Source organism: Caloenas nicobarica, chromosome 6 (genome assembly GCF_036013445.1).
Source record: "Caloenas nicobarica isolate bCalNic1 chromosome 6, bCalNic1.hap1, whole genome shotgun sequence".
NCBI classification, from domain to species: domain Eukaryota; kingdom Metazoa; phylum Chordata; class Aves; order Columbiformes; family Columbidae; genus Caloenas; species Caloenas nicobarica.
Genome location: NC_088250.1, coordinates 31,654,582 through 31,680,368, shown reverse-complemented (window position 1 = coordinate 31,680,368; position 25,787 = coordinate 31,654,582). Strand labels below are relative to the sequence as shown.

General features: G+C 43.1%; 1 protein-coding gene across 1 annotated transcript in view; it reads right to left on the bottom strand.

Moving 5' to 3' along the window:
• Positions 1 to 25,787, bottom strand: part of KALRN (kalirin RhoGEF kinase) — a 513,637-nt gene that overhangs the window by 90,183 nt on the left and 397,667 nt on the right. The window contains exon 34 of the mRNA XM_065638225.1: positions 8,125 to 8,371. Within this exon, the coding sequence (XP_065494297.1) occupies positions 8,125 to 8,371 (247 nt within the window). The remainder of the gene's footprint in view (positions 1 to 8,124; positions 8,372 to 25,787) is intronic.

The following is a 25,787-nucleotide window of genomic DNA, read 5'->3' as shown; positions in this document are numbered from 1 at the left end:
GGAAAGCAGGAGAGCCAGGAGGGCATAGAGAATTTATGACTCTGGTCTTCACAGAGGCTGTGGGAAGAAATGCAGTCCTGAGCCTAACACAGAGAGGGACTCTGCTATACATCTTTTCTTCCTGTGGGGAAGCATGAAAATGCCTTCTAACAATGACTCTGCAAGCAAACTTCAGCAGGGAGTGAGAGTCTTAGAGAAACATAAGGAGTCAGAAGGATGCATGGCTATGTCTCAGCGGCTCTGTTCTCCTTCTCTGCCTCATCTTAAAATGCTTAGCTATGCCTCCCTGAGTATTCATCAGACAGACAGATATAAGGCAAGTGAAGAGAGAAAACAGGTCCAGGGAAGCCATAAGATAAAGCCTCTCTACAGCTGCATTCCCTCTCTACCTTCCCCTCACTCCCTACAGTTCCAGCCGCCAAAAAGAAGACCCGCTCTGGCAGCCAGCTGTATGCTCAGCTCCACCACCCAACCCTGATCTGCCAAACCATCATCTCTCCACAAAACAGAAGTGCTGCAATAAGTCACTCTACCCTTTTCCAAAAAGTGCCCCTCCAACAAAGCCACAAGCATATCTAAAGGAAACAAATGACCCTTTATCTCAAGAGAGAAGATTTTTCATTTTGGAAACTGACACCTCATGAGCACCACTTTGCTCAAAGTTGACAGCAGCCTGCACAGCAGCAATACACTGTGGTCATCGCTTCCTTCTGCAGAGACTGGCATTTAGCCCTCCTGAAATGTGAATGATTCTGTCCTCTTACAGATGCACACGAAGTCTGGAAACAACCTGCACTGCATTTTCATGGATGCTTTCTTATTTGACCACCATTAGGGTTTCTCTGCCAGTTTTACTCTTTTTGCCAGCTAGCCTTGACTAGTGTGATGCTAAAATGAGAATGATTTATTATCTTGATAAGCAGCAAATCTATCTCATAATTGATCACAGCCTAGGACAATGGTGCCAGTATGTTAATGATGAGATACAGGTGATCAATATGATATCTGCTACCAGGAAGCCCTGTTCTCTGAAAGCCTCCCAGCCAAACTAAGCAAAGGTCCCAAAGGTGCCATAAGCTATGCATTAGAAAACTGAGCATGAGTTGCACAATAATAAAGCTGTCGGAGACTGTAATGCCAGAAGGGGCTTTAAGCTCAGGTGCCTTGAACTTTATGCAATATCAGATACTGAATTCTGCCCGGTGTTATCCTGTACTGTCCGTATTTGCCGTACTCCCCACGTTGCTTCTGGTACAGATGCAGCAAGGTGACCTATGGCAAGGATGGAGGAAGCAGCAGGAAAAGCAGGGAGATGGGTTCCACATTGAGGAATCAGGCCCAGCAAATAGCGACATGTCCCAACATTACAGTGTCAGTGGTCTAATCCTGATCGGACCATTTGTGATCACAGTGCGTGTGGATTACAGCGCTATGTGTACCACTGCTGGGTTTGCCCCCAGTTTCCCTGCCAGACCAGGTGCTGAATCCTTTGGCATTCTTGATGAGCTCAGCTGGACACAGCATTTTAAATTCTCTTACCTTTTTTTTTTATTGGTAGTTTTCAGTGAAACAAACAGCACGGGCACTATACAGTGAAATTTGGGGTTAAGCTGACAGGGGACTAGGTGGATAAAGTTTTACCCCCTGTCAGAAGGGGAAGCAAATGCAAAGTAAACAAGAAAATTTGCAGGCCTTTTCTCTTTTAAACAAAGACTCCTGTGTTTAAAATAATAAAAATCCACTGTACGAAAGCAAAGCAACTTCCCTCAAAATAGCCTTTCCTGTTTTATCAGAGCATTCATCAAAATTATATTTCTTCACAAAAATAAAGTTCCAGGTAGAGCACTGGAGGCCTTTTGCTTTGATTAGATAAAAAAGCAGCTGAAACAATAAGTATAATTGACTTTACTGGCACCTGGTATATCCTAAACAAGTCCACATGGCTGAATCTAGCTTTAAATATCTAGTGATGCCATATTGAAAATAAGAAAAAATAATGAAATAGAAACGCCATGTCAGAGAAATATGGGTACTCACAAGCCATCAGAATATGGCTCCAAAAGCCACAATCTGCATATGTGACTTTTAGCTGCTGCAATTTACCATGGAGGATCAGTATTTGCCATTTATCTAGTTACTCAGGTGGTGTTTGGACTGACGCTGCCTCTAGGGCTTGACTGTGCAAGGATTTGTCAGTATAGTTTAGTCTTCTTGATGTATTGATGTATCCGACAGGTGAAATCCCTGGCAGAGCTACAGTCATAGCGATATGAATACCCCCACACAGGTATCATCTCAGGCTCATCTTCTCAGGCTTAACTTGGCCTGCCTCTTAGAAACAAGGAAAATCAGATCTCATCACCCATATTGCCAACTGTTGCTAAATATTTGTTCATTTTTTATTATTTTGGAAATAACAGAGTCCAGGAGAAGGTGTAAGCATGGACAACACCAAGGACCGATACTTTATGAGTATCTGAGTTCTTCCACAGGGTGACTATGGAGTAGGAGAAATAAGTCTGGGGTCAAAAGGTACTAGTAGGTAGGGGAGGAAGGCAACAGCAGCTCTTCAGCACCAGGGCGGACATTGCCCACTGATGCAGAAAGGAGTGATATGGTAGGGAGAGGCTGTGAAGGGCCCTGAAGGCAAACAGCCATGGTTTGATGAGAGAGAGGAGGGAGACACAGTGGAGAAAAAACAAGGGGAAGGGTGACATGATTGAAATAGCAAAGTGGGTTTGGGTTCTTTCATCTTTCTATTCCCATTCCTTCCACGACTGGCACAGAGCCACACTTGTGTGCTGAGGTGGAGCAGTGTCCTCAGCTGGGCCACGGCAGCCCTCGGTGTCACCCCCAGAGAGCTGCCAAGTTACACCACGCTGGTTAGCTGACTTGTTGAAAAAGAGTGAAAATGCAGCAAGCACTTTTCTGCTGTGATTTACCTACGTAAGCCTTGTCCTGAACTCGTGACAAGGATGCCATGACAGGAGGGGTCCACATGACCTCTCTTGAAAGACAGTCTGTACTATGAGATTTTGACTCTGAATGCCCTTGTTGGAACTTTATTAGGAACAGAGGTGAGGAGTTGTTTTTTTATTTAAATACTGCATATTTATATTGACAATGAGAACCTCAACATTGTTTGCTTAATAGAAGGCCCATGATCTGTTTATGTGACAGTTAAATCAACTGTGTTTCCTAATGAAATGTTTCCTTTAGTTCAGAGCCTCACAAACATTTTAATCGACTGGTCTTAATTAAGAGTTTGGAAAACAAAAACAAATTCTTAGCCTCTACAAGGGCGATTGAGGGTTTAATGCAGTGCACTAAAACTTCGGAATCGTCCTCACACGTCTCCCCTGGGATATCAGGAATCATTACCATTGAATATGTTTCACAACAGAGATTGTTTAAAACACAATAGAGAAAATGCATGAGCCAATGCAGATCGCAATTTAATACTCAACAGGAACAGAGACACAATAAAAGCAGCCTAGACTCTTTTCCCCCACTAAAATCCAAGATGTTCTTCAAAACAGAGACGTGGGAAGAAACAATTATGCTTTTCCCTACATGGATCACTCTTCTGAGATCAGGAAGTGGAGCAAAGAGATTTCCAGCCCCAACAGGATTGGATTAGCCTCACCAGCTTTGCACACTAATCCGTTAAGTGATCTGCTCTTTCCCGCAAGGAGTGGTCACAAAAATCGAGGTCTCAGCGTGACCTCTTTTTCATTGATACCACTCTTCTCACCAGCCTCGCTAAATCCTTTTTCTGCTTCCTTTTGTCACTGCCCAGCCTGCCATCGCACCTGCCAGCCACAGGCTCTCTCTGGCTGTAGGATGAGTTAGGTGACCCCCTAAATGTCCAGGCTGTCACCTGAGCAGCACCAAAACTCCTGACCCTCCTGCCAAAAGTCTGGTGCTCTCCCAGCTGCTGCACCAGGGCCGACGTGACCCAGCTGGGAGGTGCAGGTGAGATGCTCACCCTGCGAACATACACCTTGTGAGACTTATGTTCCCTCTTCAGCTGGAAGAGACCCAACTATTTCTCAGTTTGCTCTGTTACAAGGACCCAACACTGCCACCAAAGCCCTGCTGTTAAGTGGCCATCTGCCTGCACAGCAAGATGTTTGCATAACATAATGAAAAAACATATTCCTTGTCTCCTCCAGAGATATGTACCAGACACAAGTATCCTGTGGGCAGGATCTGTTTTGGGGCCCTGAATGGGATCCCTTTGCATATCATCAATTCAAACCAAGCGCCATAAAACCTTATTGTTTTTTAACGCTTTCTTTTTCCTTTGGTGATGGAGGCTGCTTAAAATTACTGCAAGCACTAGACTCTGTGACTCTTTGAATTACACTGTGACTTCAATGTCACAAGAAAAATGCTGGGTGAGGCGTCATAGGAGTTTTAAGATCAAGATTTCATCTAAATGTTTCATGGTCCAAACTCAAATTTGGAATCACTCAGTCAAAGCTGACAGGCTGACACCAGGAATACGCTTGTCACAGTCTGCTTAATGAATATTGGCTAGGTCATTACGTTGCTTTCCATCCATGTGGATTTCTCTCTTAATTTGAAATTTATAGCTTAATACCTTAGAGCTCAATTATAGGGTAAAAGAGACAGGAATAAATGCCACAGCTTTCCTGTAATTAGCCACGTGGGATAGTTCAAACAGAGGTTTATTCCTAGTGTCACAGGTCTCTCTTTTTACTTCCTAGGAATGCTAGTCAGAAACAAAAAATAATCCCACAAATTCTTGAGTACAGTAACAGAGACTGCAGACAAGTTCCTTTTACTCAATCATCTGTAAATCACTTGCAAAAGGTGAGTCCCTGAAACCTGTTTGCCTTTTTACAGAGGGTAATTGCAAACGCCCTCAGGTCATAGAAAAGGAAGGACAGGCAGAACTATGCTTGGGTTCTGAGCTGTAGTCAAGTTATGAAAAAATCAAATGTGTATCCTCCAAAGGAACACAGCCAGCAGGCAGACCAGTGCTTAAAGTCTCTGCACTTTTACTGACCAACAACAAGAGAAATCTTTAAAGATATTTCCTTACAAAAGGTAGAAAGTGTTCTCTTTTGTGTTTGTTCTCTTATATTCACACCATGTTTTTCCTTGTGCAATATTTTATGTTAATTCTTTACTTTTTTTCAAAAGAATAGTTTAAAAAAGTGAGGATGAGCCAGAGCCCATGCTCGGTTGTGAAGTTTGGTTTTGCATTTCCAGTAGCTTTCAGTGAGGCTGTTTAAAAAGGCTTATTCTTTTGTTTGATGAGGACTCGCATTGAAGTTCTACAAAATGTTCTGGTGATCCTACCAAATCTTTCAAGTCTTCATCTGTTTAGGTGTTGGCTGACATATTACTTACTTTTCTCTTTCATTTTAAGGATGGTAGGTAGCTTCTGTGAGCCACATGTTTTAAATTTATAGTCCACTATAACTTACAATAGGGCCAAACATAGTAATTTGCCATTTCCCACTAAGGAGATGTAACTATGTTTTAATGCTTGTCGAAACTCTGCGTATTTCTATCATAGATGGCAAATTCTATTATTAGAAATGTTAAGTTTTGAGTATAATACTTTCTGTTCTCGAAATTACAGTGCTTGTAAAAACAAAGAATTATGTGTCTTGGTAACTGCAAACTACATTCAGCTATTAACCTGCTCTTCTGCAACTGTGAATGTTTACATACTTGAAAAAGACAGGAGACACCATTTGATGTATGTGTATTATAAAGCGTGCCAGTATTTGTTCTGGGTTGTAGAGAAAGGCCAGAAAGTTTGGAAGCCTGGACCAAGGGATTCCCAGTCCAACCCATACCTAAAGCTACTGGAAACAGAGAAGGACAAGAATCTGAATAGTCAGAAGCTATTTATCATGCCTATTCTTCCAGCATCTCATGAGACCAGCAGGCTTTTCCAGTGACTACTGCATTTTCCCCTCTAAACTTACCCCTCGTTCTTTATTTCCAGCATCTGTTCATTCAGTTTAAACAATTTCCTGTTTTCCTAATAGAGGGAGAACTGATTCGACACAGAACCTATTTGCTGTACTCTGGCCAAAATTGTGGATTGGGTGGTTATTTTTATTATTTCTAGCAGCACTTCTGGATATCCCATTAACACTGAGGCTCCTTGATAAAGCTTTAGTGTGTGCAGGAAGAAAACCGAGGCCGAGGGGGAAAGAGACATCAGGAAATAAAGGCCATGAATACATGACTGGAACCAGCCGGCCCCAAACTCACTCTGCACCTGCCTGGAGATGATGGGACACGAGCCAGCTCTGACCTGGAAGCGGTCACAGGGTGTCGTGTGAGATAACCTGCCCCACAGGCAGGCACAGCGTGCTAGTGCAGGCTAGGTGCTGTGCTGGCCCAGCCTGGTGGCTTCCAGGCATCAGTCAGCTGCGGTCCACCACCCGCAGCCTGGCACTGTGCCTGTCACACCCCACCTGGGGTCCAATTGTGCCCTGAAGCTCACACGATCGTGCCAGAAGCAGGGTCCCCATGTCCCCTGCCAGCCCTCAGCCCCTGCACCTCCCTTTCCACAGCTTACTCCTGCGATTTTTAGTTCTGTTTCGTTTGAGGGAAAGCTCTACAACCTACCGAAGTGTGAGTGGTGTCCTGCAGTGTCCTTCGGCAGAGGACGCAAGCCCAACTGCTGGACCATGCACCCAGCAGACACGTCTCTGCCTTCCTATGAGTCACGCCAGGCGGTGACTGCTCTTAGGCAGACCAGATTGATTTTCAGCTTTACTTTTCTGTTTATTCACAGATTTGATTTGCATGTAGGCAATTGCAGTGCTTCTCAGGGGACAGCTGAGGACCAGGAGAGGCTCCTGCAGCAGCAGGAGCAGGGCAGCACCTGGGTGTGCGGCAGGGGGGAGCGGCGGCCGCGGGTCTAAGGAGCGCGTGATGGATTTGGAATTTGTACCGCAGACAGAGCTGACAGCCAGCGCTGACTTCACCTCCTCCTTCTTGCAAAGCAGGGCAAGGGGAAGCACCCAGCCAACAGAGATCTGCTGAGGGGATCAAATCTGAGAGGAATAGGCAAGCTCTCCTCCCCCAGGTTTGGATCGGACGGTGTTCCCCACTCCCAGCCTCTGCCGTGGGAGCGCAGGCAGGGAGCAAGGGCGGACTACGGCCTGGATTCAATGCTTTTTCTCAAAACAAAACCACCAAGCTTAATTTGCTCAAACAAGAACGACCAAATTCTATTTCCCTTAATACAGAAGGAAAAAGTTTAAAAAAGCCAGTTCAGGTTACGGGCTTGAAGTCGGGAGTGGGATGACAGGAACCTTTCCTCCCTGGACCTTACTTGCATTGTGCATGGCCAAAAGTGAGGGCACAGCCAAAAGGGGACCTGCTGTGGCCACACTGAACTGAACCAGCTCTGGTCTATCACTCTAGAGTGTCTCCTATGCCTGGTTGCATGGATGCTATGTACAAGACACACATTGCTCAGAACAGAACACCAAGTAAACAGGCCACAGACACCACAGAGACAAACAATATTTCACCATTCATTGCAGGTGAAGCCCAAGCTCTCAGGATAATACCAGGGATGTGTTTTGTTGCACGCTAATTGTGAAGGGTTCTTTCCCCACTGTACCGTGCCATTACACACAATGTCTCAGTTCATGAGTCGATAGAGAGTAACAGCACTCACTGGTGGCTTGTTTTCAATAATACACAGGCAGCAGGTATATACTAAAAAACCATGTACTAGTGTGCACTGTGGCACTCATAAAATAACATATCCAAAATTTGGGGCATCCTGGGTGTACACACAACATGACTTTCCCTCCCCCTAGGCTTTTAGGCATGGAAAAGAGTCTCTTTGTTGTTTTAAGGTCATATTTTTGTCCAGTGTCTCAAGACAACAGTGATTGCCACACAGCAAAAGATGCACACGTACAAACATTGATACACGGAAATGGAGTTAGGCTAGTGCAGTGCCAATTCACAGAGATCTGGAAACGAAACTCACTGACGACTAAACAGCCTTTTACCCACAACGACTGCAAGAGCAGCCCAAGCAGCTTTGCACTTACAGGATACAAAAAGCGAAATCCGAAATAGAGTTAAACCTGCCGGACTGTTGCCTACCTTTTCCTGAAGGGAAGAAGCAATCCATCTCGACGCTGCTGCGGGAATGGGAAATGCAGAGAGCACTGCTGGGGACCAGACCCTCCTGGGGTGGGCTCCGATCTGTGGTCCGGACCAAATACCAGCCTGGCCTTTCGCTTGGCCTCTCCAGCAGCTCCACCGTCTGCCCCACCTGAATGCTCAGCTCGCTGCCGTGGCCCGCTGTGAAGTCCTGGAGCACCACGGTTAGTTCACACCCTCCAGACAACTGCCCAGGTTGAACAGGAGGAAAAAAAAAAAAGAAAAAAAAAAGAGGAATAGAAGTTAGAGAGGGCAGGATGAAGGCAATCATCTTTGCATCATATTTACACTGGCAAAGACAGGATTTGTCTTACTCAGAAGCCAAGTTAATAATTTCTTTTGTCAAAGTTCAACATGTTGTGGCCCTGGTTTCCTTTACTTCTTATTGATTCTGCTGGACTGAAGTGATAAATCAAAGCTACCCACCCAGTAACCTTTTGAATGCTAGCTGTGGGTGACTTTTCTAGCTGTGAATATTCTAGCTGTGGGTGTCCCTCAGAAACCTTGCTTTTTTCTTGCTTTAGTTTCTGGGGTGACTTTCTAGACTGTCAATAGCCCAGGCTGCCTTGGCACTGTGCCTTGTGGCAGGACAAATTCCAGCTCACCCCTCTACAGCGTGAGCTAGACACATTCCCACATGCCACCGGTGTAGTGAGGATACAGCTACAATGTTTTTGCGAGGCAAGAAACATGGCCTCATCTTCCCACACTTGCTCTAGGGACCTCTTGAGAGACTAGGGAATCCTGACTGGGCAGAGCAGAAAAGCTCCTCCCATGCTCTCTGATGGAAAACAGAGGTGTAAATTCATAAACGTAGAGTGATTGATTATATGCTGACTTCCAGGGTTTGTAACTAAGAATAAATGTATTGTCTTACTTCCGTACTAAGTGCTGGCAACCTGCTGCTTTCTTTCAGCCTCACACCCTGTGACTCTTGATGAACAACACCGGTCTCTGTTTAATTATAGTCTCTATATAACCAGAGACCGGATATATAAGCACTTGTATGTACAGCAGAACAAAACAGAAGAAGGGACTGCACAAGCCGCAGAGCTAACGAAGCTTATTTTCTTACAAATTTGAATCTCAGAGTTAGATTCTCTGGAGCCTGAAAAGGTGTGAGCACAAATCTAGGCTTTTCTGGTGCTCCATTCTCTCGGTGCTCCTCTGCAGTGTGGATGTCTTGCTGTCTGCCCTGTCGTTAGGGGCCCTCGTTTGGGTCTTTCTCCTCTACGTGCTGCCTGCATCCCTGAAACATGTGGGAATCTTTGAGGTCCTTATTAGTCAAACTTGATTGAAATTAGTCCACTGATTAAAAAGTTATTAAGATGAGAATAGTAAACAATCTGATTCAAACAAATGTAATACCATAAACCTCACTTTCTTAGCATATGAAGCTAAAACAAAGCGTATTAAAGGAACTACTTGTAAATCCAACTGAATTGGGATAAATCTTGTAAAATGCTTAGTATCTCTGTGAAATCAGTGAGAACTGGGATCTGCTTATCAGCTTCAGTGGGGGAGCCCTTGAGGAGAGCACACTCATGTCTATAGACCTCACTCTTCAGCTGGGACAATCTCAAAATCCCTTATTTTAGCCCAAGCAGCCCTGAATGCACACTCACTCCCACGGGAACAGCCTGTCTCCCCACTCAGTGGCACAGGGGTTTGTGTGTCCAGTGCAGATGTGAAAGAAATCCCATTCACAGGGGTGATAATTACAATTACAGAAAGGGGTCAGTGGACAAGGACTGGTTCTCACCTGTCCTGTGTCTCTGCCGTAGACGAAATGCTAGATTTGGGGAAGAAGAAGGAAATATTTCTCTGAAAGATCATTTGTAAGTAAATAGAGAAAAACAAACAAAACAGACCACGGCAGCTGTTCGAGGCCATTCAAAGTGCTTGCATTAATCCTGTCAGAACGAGCTCAGGGAGTTGATGAAAGCGCAGGAGAGATCACTTTAGCACCAGCTATGCAGTTCATCAGCAAACCCACCATTCATCACACTGACATAACCTCCCCATAACTGGAGTGCAAACATTCACAGGTATGGGAAGAATAAAACATTACTATAATATTTGCTGAGGTTTCTTTGCTATGGACTAATTTGAGGTGTAGAAAGTATTTCTGATACAATATGGTATCTGATGTGGTGTAAGATATGTAAGACACAACAAGAAACACAGTTACTTCTTGGTAAATACACCGACAAATCTTACCAATGTGATGAATTTCCCCTAATTCTTCCACTACTCCTTGCTAAGTAAATTTTCTATCCCCTACATTATGCTATCTATGATACTTTCTCTGAAAATAATCAATTCTCTCATTATTTAGGGGAAAACATGTGAACAAATGTTCTGCTGTTTCTACTCTCCCAGAGATAAATTTGAAGCATCTCCACGCCCTGCACTCAAATACCACTAGGTGTCCTTGTTTGCCATCAGACAGCAAGCTATTTTGCTATAAAGAATTAACTCTCACTTGTTCTCAAAATGCTTAACTAAATATCATGTGCAGGGTCTGGGGATGAAGGAACTGGTTCATACAGGATCCCAACACCCATCATTTCCAGTGAGAATGTTCCAGAATATTAAAAAAAAAATTCTTCAGATGGTTCAGGTTGATTTTTAAAAAGTCATTTTTGTTGCTTAAGCAGGAAAGGTCAAACAGTCTTGAAATATTCCAAAGAAAATGGCCTGAAGAAGACACCACTTTGGAAAGTTTGGGACTAACAAGGCACTTCCCGGGGAGCTCCAGCCTGGGAAGTGCCGCCCTAAGCAGTTCCTCACTCCCTGCCCTCCACATTGAGGGGCAGGTAACCTGAAATCAGTCTATGGCAGGCCTTTGTCAATCCCTTCTCAAATACCTAAACATCTGTGGTACAGATGCATCAGTCAGGGCAACACCTGTAAACATTATCCCAGAGGAGGCAGGTGTGCTCTGTGATTCTCACGTACCATCCTGGGCCCCAGCTCCTCTTTTCTCTGACTCATTAAAAATAGAGATTTAATATAATGAGAACTGGGAGGAATTGTCCCCTCTAGGAGCTGCTTAGCACCTGGTGTGATCAAGCTCTTCCTCAGCAGGGGAGATATTCTCCTCCTCAACTCTAGAGACTGCCTTTGATGTGAGGCTGGGGGAGCTGACTGTCCCCGGCTCCCTGAAGCCATCTGAATTTACACCCCTTGCTCCTCCAGCATCCTCTGGATGGAAACATGGGCCATAGCTTCCCCCATGTTCCAACTCACCCCTGGAGGAGCTGGAGCTAAAATAATACATTTTCAGGGAAAGACCCCCTCTTTGGCAGGAGGAATTAAGCAAGTCTCCTTTTTTAGGTGCAGCTGGTAGGTGCACGCAGTCAGCTCAGGTGGGGCCCCACTGAGAACCTTTAGGTGCCAGCCACAAAGAACAGAAAAGGAACTCCTTCTTTTTGCCCAAGGACTTCCAAGTATTTACCATGTCTGTTCTGTGTCTTACATACCACCACACCACAAAGAACATTTACTTACCAAATTAACCCACAGCAAAGTAATCTCTCTAGAAAGGCTATATTATGCTAATACGTATACAATTTGTAAGCCACTGAGGAATAATGCAAATACACCTGATTCCTGATGACAGAAATCCTTTCACCTATGAAGTGATCCCTCAAGCTATTAGTTGCTTAATTTGTTTTTAGAGAGTAACTTTCCAATCTCAGATAAGTACATCATGCTTCTCTCTACCTGGGAGCATGCAAATTGGAATACAGGTGGGTTGCTGGTTTCTTACACATATCGTATTTGGTTTGGAAAGAGGAAGAAAATAGAAAATGCCCTTAAGGTTGAACTTCACAGGTAAATGGCTTCATATTTTAACATGTAACATTCACTTTTATTATTCCTGTGATAAAACCCACTGACTGGATATATTTTAAACCCAGACAGCGGTCTAATCTGTGTATAGTACAACGAGATTGGTGAAAGACATTAAAATAAAAAAACAATACAACATGCCTTTGCAGACTGCAAGGCATAACTGAAAGATCTAACACAGGAAAAACTCTAATGAATTACACAGCAAGCAAAAGCCTTAACATCAAGAAGAAAAGGAAATGGCAGAAGCAAATAGCAAAATGCAAATGAGGAAGCAGGAGTGCCTCAAGCAGTCCTGAGAAAACGTGCCATATGTTCCGAAAGCAGCTGGCAGGAGCCCCAGCCTTCTCTGCGCTGCCTGCACCAGCAAACCATCTCCATCCTCTGCGGTCACTCATGCCTGTGCTAGAAAGCATCACCGTGCTTCAGTGTGTGTTTTCATCAGAGTGTTTTATAGAATTGTAGAATTGTTTTAGTTGGAAGACACCCTCAGGATCGTCAAGTCCAATCATAACCTAACTCTAGCACTAAACCATGTCCCTAAGAACCTCATCTAAACGCCTTTTAAACAGCTCCAGGGGTGGTGACTCCACCACTTCCCTGGGCAGCCTGTTCCAATGCCTGACAACCCTTTCCATGGAGAAATGTTTCCTGATATCCAATCTAAACCTCCCCTGGTGCAACTTGAGGCCAGTTCCTCTTGTCCAATCACCTGCTACTTGGGAGACCAACCCCCTCCATGCTACACCCTCCTTTCAGGCAGTTGCAGACAGCGATCAGGTCTCCCCTCAGCCTCCTGTTCTCCAGGCTGAACAGCCCCAGCTCCCTCAGCCACTCGAACCTGAGCTACGATAGAGCCTTGCCCTGTGTCAGCAGTGCAGGTAGGGACTCAGCCACACAGTGATTGACAACTCTCCTCCGTAGCGCAGGACTTTGCTCACAAACCTCTGAGCGCTGATGCAAGCAGTTTATGTCAGACACTGGCTCTGGTGAACGAGTTCTGTCATGACTTGTATGAGCTTTTGGGAACATCCAGCGAAGTGCCCATCAGCCTTGGGAAGGTGAAGTGCAAGCAACCAAAAAGATCCCAGGCACGGACATATCCTGCTGCAGGGCATCCAGGCTGCTCCAGGGACCAGCAGGTAACAGTTAGTGCAGGATTACCGTGAAATGGTCTTTTCTGAACCACGGTACGTGTGCACAGCCACTGCTGCAGCTGTTTAGTTTTCAGCCACACAGCAGCAGCCAGAGGAATCAAGGCTGAACACCACAGGCATATTATTATACTGTAGATGGAAAAGACCTATCAGGTCACAGGCTGTCCTTCCTTCCCTCTAAAATAGATCTTAAGTAGTACTGAGTCCACTCCAATTGAAAAGAAAGTGGGAGTGAATAGCTCTCTAATGAGGTAAGCAAGGATTTGGGAGATGGATGTCTGAAGGATTCTTTGGCCACTTCTTAAATGAGTGACTAAATGATTTATCCTGCAAATCATGAAGGATCTCATATTGTTTCTAAAACACGAGCCCAAGCTCTGACAGGCAGAGAACTGGCAATAGTGACCCTGGGGTCATTGTATCAGCATAAGCGAATAAATACCCCAGCAAATGTAGCGGCATTTCAGTTGTTTGTTTCTACAAGGGTGCAAAATAATGGTGTGCTTGGCCTTCCCTCCTGTGGCACAGTGCCATAATTAAGGTTTTAGTCCTTTTATAATTAAGATCTTAAGCTTGTTAGAGGCTCGCAAACCACATAGTTGTCTGTGACAGGTGAAGGCGCATAACAGAGACAACCTGTCTACCTGTTCTGTCAGGGAACTACATTTGGTGCTCATGGGAGCACCAAATTGTGCTCCCTGTAAGCAGGACCACAGCCAGAGTTTTGGCGCTGCCGTCCTCTCTCAGCCAGCCCTGTAGCAGATGCTGCAGGTACCTGAGCAGTTCCTGTGGCTCAGTGCAGTATTTGAATCCCCATACCTTTGCCAAAGCCTATAGACTATCATACCGAGGGCTGGCAACTGCCAAAGATGCTCTGACAGCACATAACACACCAGCATCCTCTCAGGCAATGTAAAAAGAGATTACAATGTAAAGAACCGTGCTTAGTCCAACTCACTACACTAAATTATCCAGTGTACTCTGTTATTAAAATTGCTGTATCATTTGTTCTTGTTTATCTCCCTTCAATTTCAATTTCAGTATATTTTTCAATCACAAAATCATATTCAGAAGCAGAATCAGCAGTGCACAACATCTGCAGTTATATGTAAAAACCAATGTATTTCAGGTAGTATTTAATGCTGTTTGCTCTGCGATACAAATCTCAAGCCAACATCTGATTTTCATTCAAAGAATCAGCAATGGAGAATGAATCTATCAGGGTCAGAAGAGCTGCTCAGAGTATTTAAGTATTCTAAAATATGCCTACATCACTGGAAAAATCCACACTAGCTAGTTATTTACATATATTCAATAGGACACAGAGCTCTGCTAGTTTAAACAAAGAATTCTGTGTGGTGTGGTACTGTGTCCTAATAAAAATTGCTAGTTTTCTGTTGCTCTTAGGCCTTCTGCCCATCTGGTTTTGGATGATAGCCAGTTTTGGAGAGAAGCATTTAGTCACCATAAACAGCCTATTTCAAGAGGGTGAGAGAGGCAGTGGGAGGAAGAATGGGATTTGAATACTTATCAAGAGATTAGAAAAGGTGAATAAGACCACTCAGACGTTGATTCTGTCTGCGCTGAAATAGATCCAGGAGCTGTCACACCAGCTGGGGAACAGGCATGAGAAATCTTTTCACCTGCAGAGTTCTTTGTGAAAATTTCTGTAATTTTGTAGAGATTCTCTTTTTACTCGGAGGTTAGAGAAAGAGATCAAATTCAGAAGAAGCCTTTGAGGAATTTCAGCACTAGAGAATGGCTTTAATTTTATTAGTTTGTAACAGGCAAACACTGAGTCACCCATGTTCCTCTCTCTGCAGCTCTAAAGGATGCTCAGCTGAGAGCTCTGGCAATTCTGGCGAATGCTTCATTGCACCAGCATGGAGGTGTTTCTGTGGGGACAGACTCTATTTCAGGAGCTACGGGCTGAACCAGGATTAACCTATTATGGGCAGCAGAATTGCTCCAGACTGAGTTCAGAATCAGAAATTCCGTGGAGAATACCTGGCTCACCTCCGAGTCTTCCTGAGTCCTCAGGACCCTCTACCATTAAGATGGAGTTGGTGCTTCCCACCTTTTCCTTTGTCTGACCAAACAAAGAGGAATACTGCTCAAGCTTCACCAGGAGCTCTGTTTCTATTTAAGCAATTAGTCAAACACATGGCTGGGATCATGGTGACAGCCCTGTAGCCCAAATGTACCAACTGTGCTCCTCTCAGCAAGGAGATAACAACAGAGCATCTGGATGTGCAGCATTCTATAAATCAAGATACAGTAAGTTGTTCCACAGCAGGAAGAAGAGACAGAGATGGCATGTGGGACACATAAATATGCTAACAGAAAGGAAATCTGGTGTTACGGTCTCAAATAGCACATACGTTTCCTGTCCAGCGTCTCTTGCTGGAGTCCCTACTAAATGGCTGTATCCTGATTATGCTGGATTTTGGACTTCAACACATGCTGACATCTGCAGAACAGCTTGAATGGAGCTGTCTGAATTATTTCTGGAGGCTTTTTTTTTCCAGAAAGTAAGACGAAAGTTGAGCAAAATTAAATAGCACATACAACTATAAAAATACTTTTGAAGAGAAAGACAACCAGACTTTTTTTTTTTTTTTTCACCCAACAAACTGAACCAGAGCATCAGTCTGTGTTTGATCCTGTAAGACTGAAGGTTTTCTCATGGCGTTTGGCTCAGAGAGCTGGTACCCAAATTCCATTCCTTTCCTTTTCCTGGAGAAGCACAAAATGGAGCAGATGTAATCTGTTTCCTCAGTGACACAGAGCCAGCACAACTGGCTCCAAAACCCTTTGCTGCCAGTGTTGCAAAGGGTGAGAAAGGCAGATGGCTGAAACCCCCCAAGGTAAACCCCTACCTGCCGTCTCTTGCAGCCACAAGATGTTCTAAACTCACCCAGGGTTAATAAAAACACAAGAATAGACTGAAATTAGGGAGTACTGACTAGTTGCTTTCTTTTGTATGTCCAGTATAGCCTGAGCAAAGCAGAAAATCTTGACCTTCAAGGGTTTCAGTCAACAGATATTCATCAGACATCAATTCCCAAGACACTGCTAGCAAGTACATAAAATCTGATAATGTATTCTGGCCAGGAACTTTGTAAATCGTCTTCAGGTACAGACAACACAGGCAAAGTGTGCACAGTAAAAGGTCTACATAGCTTGAGTTTAAAACAGAAACCTTGTTGTCTGCATCACAGACACCATGGGAAAGGAACTATTGGAGAAGGAGAATTCCAATCCAATAAATGTTTTAGAAAGACAATGACATCGAATGGGACAAGCACACGAGCCTTTGCAAAGGGTAGGCACCGTGCACATGTGTCTTCAACTGGGGAGTTCTGCCCTGGGCAGAGTTTTGAGAAGGGAGGAATGAAATAATTCTCCAGCAGCCTTGTTCCCTCTTCAGTGTTCCCACCTGGGTATAACCCCCACTATTTGTTTGTCAGCAGAGAACCTCCAGCTTCCCTGATGTCCTCATCAGGGAATAATTAGGACCTAGAGAGCCCTGATTAGGTACCTGTGCTTTGAAATGACACTGAAATAAAAGTAGTTACCTGAAGAATTAGGAACAATGGCTCACAACAACCAGAGGAAAGACCTCCGGATGATGTCCTCTTGAGAAGGAAGTATATGATACTTGGAGAAAAAGGACAACAAGATCACCCTAGGGATGCTTTAGAACAAAGAGAATCTCATTCTGTGCACTGGATTAAATTTGTTCAATACACATATGCCCAGATTATATTTCCGTTATAATCTAGATAATTTTAGACAGGTATGTTGCTGTCTGCACAGTGACACTTTTAATGGAGTTATGAGAAGTGTTATAATTTTGAACAATACCTGCAACAGGTCTCCCCCCCTTATCAAATATAAAAAGCAAATATTTCCAAGACAAGTAGTTGTAGGTTTCTTCAAAGCTATGTTTACCTGCTATGGTCCTGCTGTAAGAAGTGAGTGCGTGAAGGCAGAAGAGGGATTGTCTTGTACTTCACCTCTGTTAGCGTGCAAGGATCAGGATTTAATGGCCAAGTACCCCTGTGTTTTAGATGCACATAAGCTCGATTACATGACACAGATGCCCTCCCCAGTGGACACAGATGCTCAGCACCCAGCACTGCTGTGAGAGCAGCCACAGGGCTGATGGAGGATCTACCTCCCCGGGTCTCAGCCCAGCTCCAGCGCTGCCCCTTCCTCACTGACCTGCCTCAGGTGCTGTGGGATCCCCTGAAACACACCTTTGCAAGGGAGGCTGGATATCTGAAGGCAGTATGGATGGAGAGCCCAGCACACTGAAATGCAAAAGCCTGCACTGATACTTGGTAGCATCATAGGAAACCACAGCACTCTTCCCTCAGGAATGTTAGCTCCTCAGAACAGGTAAGGATCTGAACAGAGAAACCAAAAACATGATGAGGGATTTAAAGTATTCCCTGATGTTCTTTTTGCCCACATTGTTGAATTCACAGATGTTTTATATAAAGATGACTTTATTTTTAATTGGAGAAGATTATTTAAACTATGCCTCAGCTGTATGGCCCTGTAAGTTTGACTCCTCTCTGCCACTCCTGGGGAGGCTAGCTTGGCATCCCTCTCCTTTTCCAACTCGTTTCCTTTTTAGAGATTTAATAGCTGCTATTTTTCTTTGTTATTGTTGGTCGCCAGGTCCCATCACTATAAATCAGGGCCTTAGGCCTAAATTTAACTCAAAGGTGGATTTGGATAAGTTGCTTTTAAGGATTTTCAGTAGTAGGCTGGTCTAATAGAACATAAAGGGACATGCAGATTTGAGATGACAGAAAATGCGGCAGGAGGAATGATGACAGTAAGTGCTGTCGAAGGAAGACCTGGTCCCGGCTGGCACATTTTCCTGTTCCATTTCCCCTTGCAGGTGTCACACTGCAGAGCGGGAATTTTCAAAGGGATTTAGTACACACTAGAAAAACCAGGGCATGTTACCAACATGACAGGAAGGCTTCAGGCTGAATGAACGTGTGATGGCTGAGGGCATCGCCCTGTCTCAGCGCCGCACCGGGCACGTGTCCGCGCTCAGCGCAGCCTGGCTCTCTAGTGCTGCTTTCTGTCACCCCCAAGGCAGTCCATGAATTTTCACCAGCTGAAACGAAGAATGCTTCTGGGAAATTTAAATCATATTTTAAGAGGCTGAGGCCGCAGTGTCGACTCCGGACCCTGTTTGGATGAGGTGGTTGCAGTTAGTGTGACCACAGCCAGGCGATCTCACAGATCCTTTCTCCCTCTCTCCCAGGCTGCTTTTTCTGATATAACGATCAGTAAACTACAGGCATTCAAGTCTCATCCTAACGATATGTTCCAGCTCAGTGTTCCCATTAATCACTACATAGAAATACACCACTGCAGCTGCAAATAGGCTGCATTGAACTCCACGTGAAGCAACGCTCATTCTGAGCAGGGGAGTTTGAAAAACTATTGTCCACCCACACCCGCAGTCACTGTTTTACACTGTGGAAAAAGGATCTTGAGGGAGATGATTACTTGTGTTTGAGTCCCCCCTGTTGCTTGCCTTGTCCACTGCACCCACTGAGCCTTTTCAGCATAGCTGCATCATTTTCAGCTTGAGTCCTAACAGCTAAATCCTGGGGTTTTCATTCTCCCCTCCATAATACTGCTATTTACTTGAGGTGACCTCATTTGCTAAGTGATGTAACAGGGTGCACGACTGAGCCTGGCACGTCTAAGCAGATGTTTTCAGTGGACACAGAAACAGCATTATGAAACAAAAATATCGCCTAAAACCTGAGCAGTACGAGAGATTACAATGGCCTTCATGCAGATCAGCTTACCTAAAATAGCGTTGAAAGGCCTTTGGCTGCAGTCGTATGCTTCCCTCTTTGAAATGAAAGACCATTGCTTGTACTACTGTAATGTGACTCCCAAAGGAACCACCAGCTGCAGGTTTTGAATTTTATCATTCTTGGCCTCTCTGTTTGATAGACTTGGCTGGAACATGCCTAGAGGATACTCCTCCCATAAAATTGTTCTCTTTCAACTACAATTACAAAAAATGGTTGCAAACTTTTTGTGTGTGTGTGTTTTGTTTTAGTTTCTGACAAGGTAATAAATTCTATTTCAAACAAGAATATAAATCCAAAGAGTTTGATAGTCTTTCTGACTCGCTTCGTCTCAACTGAAAGAAAATGCTCATTGACTTTGCCATTTACATTTGCTGTCATGTCACATTATCGGGGAGGGCTAAATATGGATCAATGAAGTCCAGCACAGACAAGTAGAAGATTGAGGGTAGCCTGAAAGAACTTGCTATGTTCATTTATCAAAGGAAGAGCAGAATAATAAGGTCTATTGATAAGCACATTGCCAGCTCCTGCTTAATATCTTTCACTGAAGACATTTCAAATAAAATACTCTGCCCTGTGCAAATGCTGTTACATGCAAATAGTTCCCGAATGAATACCTTTGTTTCTGTTCTTGCTAGACTCAGTTTGATCAATACAAAAGCCTCGGTTTTCAAAGACAGATGTCTTTGTTTACCCACAACACTCATACATGTGTTCCTTTGTTCCCCAAAAACACATTTCTCTTTTGCATGCAACACATGCTCAGGAGGGTGATATGAAGTGAGTTTAAAACATCCTCAGGGTATTTGACAACATGAAATGCAACAGTGTCCAGGATAAACTAAAGATTCTGGTAGGCGAGTGTAAACTTTTCCGCATGAGATCCAAGTACACTTAAAGTTTGATATTGCTTTCTGTAAAGCCATGTGGGGATTTTGGAGGCACAGTGAAGTTCAGTGTGAATTGAACATTTACCTCCTTTGGGTTTCTTCTGAAAATCCTAGGCTAAATCTCTATTTTATCTTTAATTGGCAGATATAAAGATATATGCTGGGGAACTACATTTGAGTTTTTGCTAGTGACTGGGAAATAAACACAAACTGTGCAAGAAATCCTATTGCAGAAAGACAGTAAATCCATAGGGCTTGACAGAAGATCTGATTTGCTTTCTTCAGCTGGAACAGCAAAGGATTTCACGGCATCCCAGCTGTAGACAAGAGGGACAACCAGAGCCCATGCACGAAGTGGAGGCGAGGGGAAAGCACAGGGCTGCGGCAGAACTGGGGCTGAAGAGATGAAGGACAGATGCCAAAACGAGGGCCTGGGGGCAGGCAAAGGAAGATGGTGAATACTCGTGGTGGTAACTAACAGGTCAATAAAGAGCCCTCAGTGCCGATCGGCACTTGTAATGGAACTGAGCAATTCCTGTACAAAAACTTGTGTGAGATAAGCTTCACAAACTGTATATTGGGGAACCCCAGAATGAAGAAATAAATTAACCTTTTCTTAAACTCCATTTTCTATTACTCTTAACATCCGCAGCCTATCGTCCATACATGTATTTGTAAGGTGTTAGCATTATATGAATTGCACCTACTTAACCTGAACAGCCAACAGGACAATTCCTTGGCTGAATCTCTCTTTTTCCAGTCACAGAATTGTGTTCCCTTAATACATTTCATTTCACTAATTCATTTTTTCTTCATCTATGCTGTAAGATTTTTGGCATGAGCATCTGTTTCCTTTCATAAAATGTGAGCACATTTTGGACAAGAATGATCATGATAAATAATAAGTAAGCAATTTCCTCTATCCCAGGCAATGCAGTAGCAGAGCTGTCTGTCCAAACCTCATTAACCCCTACCCAATCTAAAGAAAAAACTGCTGAAATGCTCTGGTTACCAGAATGAGTTGTAAGTGGAGGGAAAATGCGCTTGAACTGAAAGAGAATGAATTTAGCCCTTACTGCACGAAAAGGGATTTTACCATTGCATCACCACACCTAACACTATAATTACAAACTAGGGGCTCTTTCAATTATAAATTTCTGAAAAAAATTATGAAAAAACAATGTAAAAATTTTGTTTCCTTCTCAGGGTTCACATGCAAGGCCTTACCAAGTAGTGACCCTATTAAGAGCATGTACATAACTTATCACAGCCTGCACTGTTCCCTTCTCTTCTTTCCGATTCCCTTTTCTTTCCCTCCAGCAAAAAAACGCCTCTTTATCACATTGCTCCATGTTGCACCATAACTAATGTTTGGATTGATCCAAGGTGCAGATAAATGAATTAACCTCTTTCCTATATCAAAGATATTTTCGTTTGTAATATGCACCATTGAGACACGGGAAAAACACAAAGAGAGTCTGAAAATTACCAGCAGAAAACAGAGGAACTCAGGATTCAGGAAAATGCTCTTGCCAAAATTTTTCTCCTTTTAAAAAAATCCCTAAATTGCGGGATTCGAAGAGACAGTTTGACACACAAAGCTTAAAAGAAAAGCAGAAGGGCAAATAGCCATTTCAGTATACTAACAAATGTCTCTTTCATGATCTGCCCTGAATGTACAGAATTTAATGCAAGAGGCACCCACTGTAGGACTAATTCAGGAGAGCACCCACACGTATGCACAAGCACAGTAAAAATCAATAGGACTTAAACTGTAAATGGTGAGGTTTTTTGTGAGTCAGAACTGATGTGAGTACCTGCAATCAGGAAAAAAAAGTAGTGAATAAAAGTGGAGAAGCATTTAGTTATTTGGTGAGACCGTTTGTTCATATGATTCTGCAGTATTTTAATGGGTGGGATGCTATTTTATGTCTGCAGAGAGGGATGGGGGTCACTGAGAAATAAAAGACTTGGTTCTATTCCTCAGCCTCTTGTTTATTCTGCGTTACACCAAGCACAAGGCAATTTCATTATAGAGACCACAGTCATGTCTCGTGGATATCAATGATGAAGGCAAAAGGAGCACCTTCGAAACTAGACCATAGATTTGCCATGTCTTTGTTTCCCTATCCTGTTTCCAGTGGTAGTAAGAACTTTAAGTCTCATTTCACAAATGTCTGTAAACCTTTTTCTTGTCTCCCAGCCACAAAGTCCCCAAAGAAAATTCAATGATACTACACTACAGAGACTTTCAGTCACATCAAATATCTTTCTGTCGGGCTGAAATCACCAGAAAGAAGTTTAAAAATATGTAGAGGAGTGTAAAACATTTTCCAAATTGAAGCCAAAGAGAATTATAGTTCTTCATAGATATTTCCAGAATATTTACACATAATCACCACAATGGCAATAACACTAATGTAGCTAAACCCTATTTATTTCATAAAAATGACTATTTCATCTTCTACAGAAAAAAAAATGTTTATCACTCAGTTTTAGTTTTTCTACCTCCTTGAAACTTGGCAGCCATTTGACATCATTCTTCTCCCTTAGGATGCCATGGGTTATCAGCTGAACACCTATCTTAAATCACTGGCTATTTGGAAAATTACAGATGGTTTTCTCTTCCAAAGATTTTTAAAGCTTGCTAGCTCCACTACATACATTTGGTTTCTATTTGTATAGTAAATGCCATTTCCATTGGCTGACTCCATTTTCCTCTTCTGATCACCTTATGTCATTTTATTCTCAGCCTTAATTCCACTTTGCAACCCAATATAATTTGAATCATCATCCATATCACAGTCTTTTCTTGTCCTCTTACAAACTATATGATAGGAAATATTTAGTTTCAGGTATATTGTTTAGCAGTAACAAGGACACTCTTTGTTAAAACTATCATATATTACCATAGACAAAAATGCAACTAATGTAAATCCATGTTTTAGCCATGGTAACAGAAACTGCACCAACTATTGACACACTGCAATTTTTTAACTGACTCAAAGTCTTCTGCAAACACAAAGTCTATGATTTTGTCAGTGAACCTGAACAGTCCAGGAAAAATGGACTGCTTTCCCTGTTAACACATTTTTCTTTTGAAAAGAAGGGAGTTTATTTTCAAAGGAATTTTTAGAGCATTTTTTAATTATCAGAAATGGGATGGCAGTCACAAAAGCAACACTGAACGAAGTAAAAAAGCGATCTAATCTCACTTTACAGAAAGAAAACATTGCCAGTCAACAACACTAAATGCAGAAGTATTACAGTAAAAACTGGCAGGAAAACAGTAATTCCAAAAATGGGCTACAGCTTACTGCTACACATCTACAGCTATAGATGTGGCGTAATAAATATAGGTTCAGTTTTCCCTTTTTATAGTAGTGTTTCTAAAAACCTCGTTTGGTAAATGCTAGCGAAACCTTTCCTCTCAAGCAAAGCAAACACACAGAAGGAATTTTGTGCTCTTCTTTTGAGGTACAAGTCTGATCTCACCACCCTCCAACAGGATAACCCAAAATCGGAGGGTCTGCAGAATGGCATTGCTCGAGCAAATGCCTCTTAACTGGATTTCTTTGTGAGCGAAAGCTCCGGCACCACCTATTCACAGGATGGATCCGTGACAGCTCAGGAAAACTGCCCTGGGACTGGAATAACACTTTCTAAACCTTCACCCAAAGTTGTTTAGAATCAGGGATGGAAAATGTAAAAGCTGACATACCTTCCCCTCTGGCAGTTCAGCAGGTGTGTACTATATTAACTAACCCTGTCTCCGTGCCACTGCCACCTTGACGTCATTGTTACTGGGTTGACAAAAGGTTTCCATGACAAACGAGAAAGCTGATCTGTTCTCTCCCGTCTGGAGGAAACCGAAATGCCCTCTCTCCCATATTCTGCTAGAACCACCCATCTTGGTTTTGGCACGTAGCACAGAGGGTGCGTTTTTGTGATTGATTTTGATTTGTCTCTGCTCTGGAAAAGAGAAGCCAAGTTGTTTGTTCTTTTTCCTCTAGCTTAAAATAGAGAGCATCACCCTCCTCGTCCCACTGCGATCCCACCCACCTCACCCACAGCACAACCTTCTGTGCAGGCGTGTTGACTACCATGCTAAAAAAGAGAACAGATAACACTGAAAGAGGACAAACACTGAAGCAATGAACAAAAACACTATTAAGATATTTGATTCTCTTCTTGGCTATAATTTATTACCTCCACTAGCAGGCATGGCCCATAATAGTTAGCAGATGTTTGAAACATCTCATTTTGAACTTTGTCTAAGATTAAAAAGAGGTCTCATACTGTTTAAATAGCAGCTGCAGAATGAAATAAGATTTCCTTCCTAATGTGACATAAATGTTCATCCTAGCCTTAAACAAGGAAGATTGTTTTATGTTCTGTAAATACCGAGGAAGCTAAATCTCTGTGCACAGGCACCCACACATTATAAATTTTATATGTGTCTAATTTGCAGCAATTTACATGAAAAAACGCTGATGGAAAAGGCCGGCCCAAATCCCTGAACATGTAGCTTTTTGCTAGAATTTACCCCAGGCCTACAGCTCAGGCCACTAACACCAGATTAACACATTTACAGGGCCCAATTTATTTATTATTGTCACTGCTATTCTCACCACATCAAGGGAGAACCAAGCAGTCCTCAATGATGATCATGTCCTGGATATGGAAACAAAACCAAAGAATCTTCAAGGAGCAATAAAACATATTTCATTCCACCTGTGCATCCCTGCCAGCCTTACTTCCAGGCTGGCCCCAGCAGGGATTTTACCCTTTGCAGCAACAAAAATTCATATTTTATTTAAGCACTGGGGCCTGATGCTAAATTCAATCTCAGGGACATAGTCCCTGTGAATCCTGCAGGACTACTGATTCCCCTACCTCTTGTTCCTACAATGAATAAACTTTAGCCAAAGGCTAACTAATTAACTGTAACAGGTGGCTATGCTTCTGATTTGAGGAAGTTAACATACAGACAGCTAATTTAGAAACAGGTTTAGATCTCAGAATGAATTATTTTTCCCTTTCAGCCTGCATGTATTTCTTCTTTGCTCGGCAGCATGGACACTTTCTGAGTTTTTCATGAATTCCTCATAATTGCAGGTTTCTCGACAAGCACAAACAGAGATTTTATGTAACAGACAAACGTGGTATGAAACAGATTTTGAAAGATCTGCTGTAGTGAACAAAGATGGCTCTAGCATATATGCAGCTGGTTTGAGTTAATATTTTTATCCCCTTAAAATACACAAGATTTTTTCCTAAGCTAGGCTTTTCCTAGTACACATGTCTTTTTCTGATTTTAGTAACAGAAGGTTGTAATATACTGTTCTCGAACAGATGTGATTTTGGAGCCTATCCCGAGGAGCAGTGCACACCTTCAGAGGGAGGCAAACTCTAAAGCAACGGTATACTATCGTCTTTGAGAAAGACAAAGTGCCTTTCTGACTCCCGTTAAGAGCATTTTAAATTCTGCTGCATGACAGCTGGTTGAGACTATGTGGCATGTAATATTAGAGAATATGAAAATAACACTTTTGCAAATATAATCTATGTATTTAATTCATTGTCCCACTGAGGTTCACAACTCTTAAGACCTTCACACCAGCGCAGGACTTAAAAAACACGCACTTAACCTCAAGCCAGTGCTAACTCTGTTCCTATTGAGCAGAGCACAGCATATGCTTAACATTAGGGGCATGTGCTTAATGGGCTCGTGAAACGAGCTCTGTTTTACGATTCAGCGCAAGCAATTTGCAGCTCTGTATTCGTCTTCCTTATGACCAGTAACGGTGCCATGAAATTCCGACAGGCTGGTGGCAGGA